Raw genomic sequence first — 8,802 nt, 5'->3', positions numbered from 1 at the left:
CGTCAGTCTCTCAAGGCCAAAGAGGAGCAAGCCGGGCACGGATCAGGAGCGGGTCTGCAGTCTGCCTGTCCTGACTGTGGGTGGCGCTCCCTCCACTGACCGAGTCAGCATCCCCCGGTGGCGGCACGACCCTCTGAAGGGCGCAGCCGTTCACGGGATGGGTGTGACGTGCCGCGTTCCCCTCCCACACGTGAGTCCTTTCTGCATAAACCTGACGGAGAAAGAGCCAAAGGAAATAAAAATGCTTGTATGGACTCCCTATTTCCCCGGGGCGCTAATGATTGTCACCGGACAGAACCAGCCTCGGAAAAGGTCTGACACCTGGCGGTCCGCACTCACTGAACATATTCTCTGAGCTCATCTCTGCCGGGGAAAGCACGCTTTCTCAGCTCACACCGAGCAGAGTGGTTTGCCTCTAGGTTCATTTTATTTCTTCATTGTGGAAAGAATATGTAAACAAAACCATGACCCTCCCTGGGGGAGATTCCCTAATGATATAAACTGTCCTCTCCACCTTCCTTGGATGAATGTCCTAAGACATTATGAGGCCATTGGGAGCAGTGGGAAGGATGAGGTCGAGGGGTGGTGCTGGTGGGTGCTTGGAGGGTGCTGGAGACCAGCCTGCCTCCTAGAGAGCGGCCCCCACCCTGGGCCATTGTTCCCTCGTCTTCAAAGGAGCAGACCGGACTACATCATCTTTTTTCTCTTTTAATTGCGGTGAAATTCACATAACACAAAAGGAACCATTTTGCAGTGTACAATTCAGTGGAATTTAGTACATTCACAATTATGCAGCCGCCACTGCCACACACTTCCAGAACATTTTATCACCCCCAAGGAGACCCCCTACCTGTTAAACTGGATTAACCTAATCTTTTAAGGACCCTTTCAATTATATAATTCTGTGGCTCCAAACGAGCAAATCGACTCATTCAGCTCTTAAAAATGCCCTCCAGGCCGCAAAGACGCAAAGATTACCCCATAAATGTGGAACATCTAAATATTTGTCCCTAACAAACACAGTGGGGTGGACGACCTGGGCTGCTGGGGGGCAGATGACTCCTGGGCTGCTCGTCCCACAGCTCCACAGTGTCGGCCGTTTCCACGGCGGAGCCAGCCGAGTACCCACAGAGCCGGCCCCCCGGCAGCGGAGACGGCACAGACGTGGGATTTACATTGTTCGTTCCTTGTTGCCTCCAGAAAACCACCATCCCGTCTGTCTCTACCAGAAAAGGGCCATGCTTTCCTAGGAATTCAGATTCCTGAGCCGAGGGCCATTTTTGTGGAATGAGCCCATCCTGTCACCCCCATCGGCGGGGGGAGGAAAGAGGGCAGGTGATGCTATTACCGTTAAGGGCCTTAGCGTGGGAAACGGTCTAGCTGTGCTCTCCGGGCCTCAGCTGCCCCACCTCCCCCATGAAAGAATGTGGCTGTCCCATGTTTTCACGCGGTGAGAGTCCTATTGCAAGCAAAGATCCAACATGGAAGCCCAGTACATACCACAGGCGGGGAAGTCTGTGAGCTCATCTCCCTGGCCCTCTCCCCTCCTCTGTGAGGGGGCTCTGTGGACTCCCCCTGGGGACTCCCCCCATTCCCTCAAGCACAGGATGGAAACCACCCATCCTGGCCCTAAGGGGCTCCAAGCGCTGGTGCTGATGGCCTTTGGACCATCTGTGCACCATCTGTGAATTTCTGCTTTTGTATTGGCCACCGGGTCGCTAAGAAACATCCATGTACGTCACAATCAAACTTCCCCAGAGTCCTCGGTGAGACCCCTGCAAGTTCACGGCCATTGCTCACCTGGATCACAGCGCTCCCTGCCCCCACAACCCCCGGCTCAGCTGCTCACACCTTTTAAGCCTCAGCAGCCCAGCCCAAGTCTCCAGGCCACCTTTGCTCCGTTCAGCGCTGCAATGAAAAGATTAGAGGCTGGCGGTGTGACTCACCGCTCCTACATGGCAATTGAACTTGTTGGTTTCTCTCGCGGAGGACTCGGGACATAAACACCTGGAATTTATGAGTGGTGTTTAGGACGGCAAATGAGTGCTGGTTTCACAGTTTTGTTTTCAATCTATGTGCTCTTGGAGGGAATCAGATGTATGACAGCTTTATCAGCCACACGGGCATCTCTACCCATTAGGCGAGATGAACCGCGGATGCGTGTGTTGTGTCTCTGTGGTCCTGCGTGGGGCTGGGAATTCCACAGATGTCACATGTGGAGAGAGTCCCTCAGCCAGGAGTACTGTCACATCATGGTCACATTTAGACAGGACACAGACTTGTACGTGGCTGGCAATGCCACTGATAATGAATTCTAGTGACCGAAACGGGAAATAATATAACACTAAACAAAACCGCTCACATTGCATTTATACTGAAAGGTTTGATTGGTTGAATAAAAACCCAAGTGAATGAAACAGCAGCGGGGGACAGTTTGGTGGAAGGCGGGAGCGTGTGCACAAACTGCAGTGAGGAGGGATCCCTGTGGACAGGCCACTCAGCACGCCGGGCCTGAGACAGCCATTCCGGGGCCTTCCCCCGGCCACAGCTCCTACAGGCACCATCAGGGGGTTGTCAGCACACGCTCCCTGGGGAGGCAGGCGTCCCTACCTGACCTCATTGGAGGGAGGGGGCTCCCCTGAGCCTTGGGGTTGGCTGTGGGGAGTCAGGGCCTGGCCCCCCTCTCCTGACTTCTCACCCAATGCTCTCGAAACACCAGCAACCGCTCCATGGTCCATTAAATTGGACCGAAGCTCCGACGGCTTGCAAAGCACATTTTTCTAAAGAGCTGTTATAAAGGTCTCATTGCTCAAGTGTAATCTAGCAAAACCGCCAAGCCCCCCCTCCCCCTTCCCCTCCCTCAGTGCTCGGACTTGCCAGGGCAAGGAAAAGGGATAGCTGACTCCAGGAGTGACTGCACCCAGCCCGAGCTCTTTGGAGGGTACACGGAAGGTTCCAGAAGAGGCAATGGCACCCTACAGGATCGTCTGGGGTAGTACTCCAGAGCCCCGCTCGCCTGTCCTCTAGCTCTCCCTCTGCTGCCCACCAGCCGGGGTGCTGGGAGTAGGGCTCTGCTCCCTGTGCCTCAGTTTCCTTGTCTGGACATAGGGTTGTGCATGGGCTCCGCCTCAGAGGTTGGTCGTGATGCAAGGCCCTAAGGACAGTGCAGTAACTGTACCCACAAAAATGAGCAAAATAGGCAGAAACCCCTGCCCTTATATTGGGGTACAGTGAACACTCAGTAGGGTGATTAGCCCCCAGCTAGGTCAGACCTTTGCCAACAAGTCACCTGTTGGCCGGCATCAGGCACAGCCTTCCGGGGCTTTGAGGGTGGCTGACACCTACCACCCTAATGTTCTGCCAACCAGCAGCCACGGGTACACACAATGTGCTGCCAGCTTGTGCCCTGGACACACTCGACGTCCAGGAGGTGCCCCGCCAGCCTGGGCCCGCCCCTCCCGCCTGTCAACGGACGGGCCATGTGTTTTGCATCAGCAGTGAACTGGGCCAAAGTTTAGTCAATCAGACGTTGTGTAAGGGCGGCTGGCGAGGGGTCGGAGGCCTCCTGGCATCCCCGCGGCTGGCTGTTCAATGATTATCTCCCTGGGGTGGGTCATGGGGAGCCGGTCCCAAGCGAAGCTGACCGTGGCCCAGATCCAAAGGCCTGGCCCTGACGTCAGAGACGAGCCTCCGGGGTGGGGCCAGGGGGCAGGACCTTGCTTCTCCAGGGCATTTAAAGCCGGCGCTTCTGCCACCAAACACCACCTTCCCACTGAGAAAGCAGGCTCACCAGCGGGAAGAGCCCAGAAGCAGGCCTTGGATCTCTGGTCGAGACAGTCCAGAGAGCAGGAAGGTAGGCCGGGTGCTTGAACTTACGTTGCTAAAAACCACGGAGTAACGCGAACTCGCTTCCTTATCCTTACAGCTACGCCGGGCAGGTGCGCCGCCGGACCCAGCCCTGGAGTAGGCCAGAGGGCGCGGTTCCCACTCATGCTCAGGAAGCCCATGCTTGCCGTTGCAGGGAACCTCGGTGTCTGTGGCCCTCAGCGCGACTCTGCAGAAATGCCTCCTCAGCTCCCCAATGGCCTCAACTACTCCGCCAAGGTCGTCCAGGGCACCCTGGACAGCCTGCCCCAGGCAGTGCGCGAGTTCGTGGAGACCCACGCCAGCCTGTGCCAGCCCGAATGCATCCACATCTGCAATGGCTCCGAGGAGGAGAACCAGCAGCTGCTGCGTGAGATGGAGGAGCAGGGCACCATCAAGAGGCTGAAGAAGTACGACAACTGGTGAGTGCACCCCAGCCCCAGCACCGCCCGCCCCCCGCCCACAAGGTGGAAAGAGGTGGATGAAGATCGAGGGGTGAGGGGTTTGCAGGCCTTTGAAAAATTATGTAATGGCCAGAACAATATAGACTTTAACTTAATGACACTCGTAGGGCCCCAGTCTTCAATGAGCTGGCATATGCAAGCAAATGCTCTTTACAAATTAGACACCAGGTTAAAACAGAAGTCGAACCGTCCCTGTCCTCCCAGACTGGCTCACAGTCTAGCAAATGGCTCCTTGACCCTGCCAGCTGGTGTGGCTGTCACATCTGCAGAACATCGCCAGTGCTTGGCACCTGCTAGGGGCAGGGAGGACACGAGGATGAATTAGCGGGTCCATTCCTACAGGATGCACACAGACACATTCAAAATGGCTGCACTTCCCCTCCGACCCTCACCTGTGTGTTATTGTTTTTGCAGCTGGTTGGCTCTCACTGACCCCAGGGACGTGGCCAGAATTGAAAGCAAGACGGTCATCATCACCCGAGAGCAAAGAGACACAGTACCCATCCCCAAAAGCGGCATCAGCCAGCTGGGCCGCTGGATGTCGGAGGGGGACTTTGAGAAAGCATTCAACGCCCGATTTCCGGGGTGCATGAAAGGTAGGCGAAGCACTTATTTGAGGGGCAAAATATCCGCAAGCCTTTTATTATGATGTCTGTCCGAACGGTCACTTTAACCGTAGTGGAAACTCCCGTGGCCTCGGAGGTCTTTAAATTCCACATGTGAGATTGGCAACGTTTTGAAAACGTGCATCTTAGGATTCGATTTACAAACTGTCTCTGAGGAACAGGAAAACGGTTTCCACGCATGGTGGAACCCAACTGCACATTTATGAAAACGCCTTTGTTTTGGGGATTCTCTCCACTTCCCAGTGGACTCTCGTGGACTGGGGAGCCGGTGGCGGGCAGGGAGTGAGGTGATTGGAGGAAACGAGTGTTGGTTGTTATGAGTCCGAGGCCCTCTCTCACGGCTCCCCCCTCCCGCAGGTCGCACCATGTATGTCATCCCCTTCAGCATGGGGCCCCTGGGCTCGCCTCTGGCCAAGGTGGGCATCGAGCTGACGGACTCGCCCTACGTGGTGGCCAGCATGCGCATCATGACGAGAATGGGGACGCCCGTCCTGGAGGCTCTGGGTGACGGGGAATTCGTCAAGTGCCTCCATTCCGTGGGGTGCCCCTTGCCTTTAAAAAGTAAGCAAATTATTTCAAAACCAAAAGCTAGAATTTCTAAACGTAAGTCTAGCCTTAAACCCCCGGCGCGTCCTCCGGGCCCTGGGCGGGTGGGGCCACGCTGACCTGACGCGCTGTGTCCTCTGCAGAGCCGCTGGTGAACAACTGGGCCTGCAACCCAGAGCAGACGCTCATCGCCCACCTGCCCGACCGCAGGGAGATCATCTCCTTCGGGAGTGGCTATGGTGGCAACTCGCTGCTGGGGAAGAAGTGCTTCGCACTCAGGATGGCCAGCCGGCTGGCCAAGGAGGAGGGGTGGCTGGCCGAGCACATGCTGGTAAGATGCAGGGAATTCTGAACGAGCGGGGTCAGGGCAGAGGCCGGCACAGGGGCGGGTACTGGCCAATACAGGTGGCCTTCCAGTGCCCACCAGGCCAGGCCCAGGACACCCAGGCCAGACAGATTCGGAAATGCCAACAATAGTTATGAATGGCTCGCGGCTGCTCCTTTTGAAGGACGCCAAACACAGCCAGGCCCGTAGGCGCCATTATTCAAAATGTTTGTTTGGAAACCTGAAAAGATAGAAGCTGGGGACCCGCCCTTCGGGGGCTTCTAGGCACACCCCGAGGCTGAGGCTGAAGCATGGGCAGGGAAGCAAGGGAAGGAAAGCGTCAGGAGGAACGTTGTCTCTGCAGATCCTGGGCATAACCAGCCCCCAGGGCCAGAAGAAGTACTTCGCGGCCGCGTTCCCCAGCGCCTGCGGGAAGACCAACCTGGCCATGATGAACCCCAGCCTCCCGGGCTGGAAGATCGAGTGTGTGGGCGACGACATCGCCTGGATGAAGTTCGACCAGCAAGGTGACTCTCAGGCCCACCTGTTGCTCACAGTGGACTTTTGCTTTTCAAACATGCCAAGGGGCCCTGGCTCATACGGTCCGGATTTTTAATTTAGTGATTTCAGATCTTGCAAAGTCTTAGGAATATGTATTCTCTATAAGCAGTCTCACTTACTATCAAATCTGGGTTGAAATGGGACCCTGTGTGGCTGTTTGTTTATGGAAAACATATGTTAAAATAGGATTGATGGAAAACTGAGGGGGAGGAGAGCGTTGTAAATATAATTGCTTGGGTGAGAAAAGAAAAATACGTTCTAAGGACGAGGGGAAAAAGGATTCGAGAGTTTGGTGCAAAAATGAGCCTGGCAAGGTCTCAGAGCTCAGGTATGCATTGCCTGGCGCTCACATTGATGTTTCGGGTTTAAAACTCTCCAGGTAACTTAAGGGCCATCAACCCAGAAAATGGATTTTTTGGTGTTGCTCCCGGAACCTCTGTGAAGACCAACCCCAACGCCATCAAGACCATCCAGAGGAACACCATCTTCACCAACGTGGCCGAGACCAGTGACGGCGGCGTCTACTGGGAGGGCATCGACCAGCCGCTGGCCGCTGGGGTCAAGGTCACCTCGTGGAAGAACAAGGACTGGACTCCCGAGGACGGTGAGCCCGCTGGAGGCCCCGCCGCCCCCCAACCCCGGGTGCTCTGTGTTTGTTCCGGACACTCAGGGGCCTCTCCTCTCTGCCTGTTGTAGGGGAACCTTGTGCCCACCCCAACTCGCGCTTCTGCACCCCCGCCAGCCAGTGCCCCATCATCGACCCTGCCTGGGAGGCTCCAGAGGGCGTGCCCATCGAGGGCATCATCTTCGGAGGGCGCCGGCCTGCTGGTGAGCCTCCCTGCACCCCGGCCGGGCGGGTCTGTGGAATCGCTCCTTTCCCATGGCTGTGACAGAGGGTGCCCGCGAGGCCAACTTGCTTTCCCAGCATCTGGGATGACTGGGAAGCCCAAAGGAAGAAGCCCCACTGGCCACTAGAGGCTTTCAGGACCCTCAACCTAACAGAGCTTTATCCGTTTCCTTTGGCTGTGGGCCTCGGTGGTGGCGCTGCGGCTCTGGGAACACACCGTGAGCGGAATAAGGAGGATGCTGCTCTGCCTTCTTTCCATTTGTGAGATGACAGTGCCGGCCGAAGGGTCTGAGTGTCAAAGCGTTGAAGGGACATCTTTTCTTTCCTGCTACAGGTGTCCCTCTCGTCTACGAAGCTCTCAGCTGGCAGCATGGAGTGTTTGTGGGGGCGGCCATGAGGTCCGAGGCCACGGCAGCCGCCGAGCACAAAGGTAAATCCAAGTCAAAATCTGCAGCCACAGGGACAGGGTCAGCGCACTCTCTCCCGTCTCTGTGTCTCTCTTCCTGTCTCTCTCTCCTGTATCTGTGTCTCTCTTCCTGTCTCTCTCTCCTGTCTCTGTGTCTCTCTTCCTGTCTCTCTCTCCTGTCTCTGTGTTCCTCTGTCTCTGTGTCTCTCTCTCCTGTGTTTGTTTCTATGTCTTGGTGTCCCTCCTGTTTCTGTCTGTCTGTCTGTCTCTTCTGTCTTTGTCTGTTTCTATGTCTCTGCGTCTCTCTCTGTCTCTGTCTCTCTGTCTCTGTCTGCCTCTGTGTCTGTGTCTCTGCCTCTGTCCGTGTGGAGAGAGGGGCCGAGCATGCTGATGTCAGCAATCAGCACTGTCCTATGGGGGCCTCACTGACCGACAGGGCCCCTCTGTGTTAACAGGCAAAGTCATCATGCACGACCCCTTTGCCATGCGGCCCTTCTTTGGCTACAACTTTGGCAAGTACCTGGCCCACTGGCTCAGCATGGCCCAGCGCCCCGCGGCCAAGCTGCCCAAGATCTTCCACGTCAACTGGTTCCGGAAGGACAAGGACGGCAAGTTCCTCTGGCCCGGGTTTGGAGAGAACTCCCGGGTGCTGGAGTGGATGTTCAACCGGATCAACGGGAAGGGCGGCGCCAAGCTCACGGCCATCGGCTACATCCCCACGGAGGAGGCCCTGGATCTGAGAGGCCTGGGGAATGTCAACATGAAGGAGCTCTTCGACATCTCCCGGGAGTTCTGGGAGAAGGAGGCGGCGGACATTCAGGCCTACCTGGAGGAGCAAGTGAACGCCGACCTCCCCCCCGAAATCGAGAGGGAGGTCCAGGCGCTGAAGCAGAGAGTCAGCCAGATGTAAGGAGAGCACGGCCGCACCCTCCACAACCCTTCCGGTCCGCGAGGTGTGCCGGGAGCAAGAGCCGGGATCCCGACCCGCTGCCGCCTGCCACCCACAGCGACCACACCCATGAGCCTTTCAGACAGACACACTTTAATTGTTCAGATACAACCACAGGGTACCGGCTAGTAACTAACGAGATTGGGGAGGGAAATCTTAGCACGTCCCCCAAATTCACGATTCCGTGCACATTTGCTCAATCTTCAGGACACTC

At 56.4% G+C, this 8,802-nt stretch overlaps 1 protein-coding gene and 1 long non-coding RNA gene across 4 annotated transcripts; one reads left to right on the top strand and one right to left on the bottom strand.

Annotated features, from left to right (window-relative positions):
- Window positions 1–744: 744 nt before the first annotated feature.
- LOC102754884 lies at window positions 745–3,681 on the bottom strand. 3 transcript variants are annotated; one of them, XR_435405.2, is made up of 4 exons: window positions 2,699–3,681; window positions 1,852–1,908; window positions 1,349–1,459; window positions 745–1,222 (listed from the first exon to the last, which is right to left on the bottom strand). It is a non-coding gene; the product is annotated as an uncharacterized LOC102754884 (long non-coding RNA). The 3 variants fall into 3 exon arrangements; XR_001513031.1 differs by lacking the exon at window positions 2,699–3,681 and having other exon boundaries at window positions 745–1,262; window positions 1,852–2,355; XR_001513030.1 differs by lacking the exon at window positions 2,699–3,681 and having other exon boundaries at window positions 1,852–2,355.
- Window positions 3,682–3,741: 60 nt separating this feature from the next.
- Window positions 3,742–8,740, top strand: PCK1 (phosphoenolpyruvate carboxykinase 1). The gene is made up of 10 exons (XM_006758839.2): window positions 3,742–3,853; window positions 4,022–4,286; window positions 4,743–4,924; window positions 5,312–5,515; window positions 5,644–5,831; window positions 6,190–6,352; window positions 6,766–6,990; window positions 7,083–7,214; window positions 7,568–7,663; window positions 8,095–8,740. Exons 2-10 carry the CDS (start codon window positions 4,063–4,065, stop codon window positions 8,547–8,549), a joined length of 1,869 nt encoding a protein of 622 aa, XP_006758902.2. The 5' UTR covers window positions 3,742–3,853; window positions 4,022–4,062; the 3' UTR covers window positions 8,550–8,740.
- The last annotated feature ends 62 nt before the right edge of the window (window positions 8,741–8,802 follow it).

Source organism: Myotis davidii, unplaced genomic scaffold, assembly GCF_000327345.1.
Source record: "Myotis davidii unplaced genomic scaffold, ASM32734v1 scaffold75, whole genome shotgun sequence".
Lineage (NCBI taxonomy): Eukaryota > Metazoa > Chordata > Mammalia > Chiroptera > Vespertilionidae > Myotis > Myotis davidii.
This window is presented reverse-complemented; position numbering and strand designations above follow the sequence as displayed.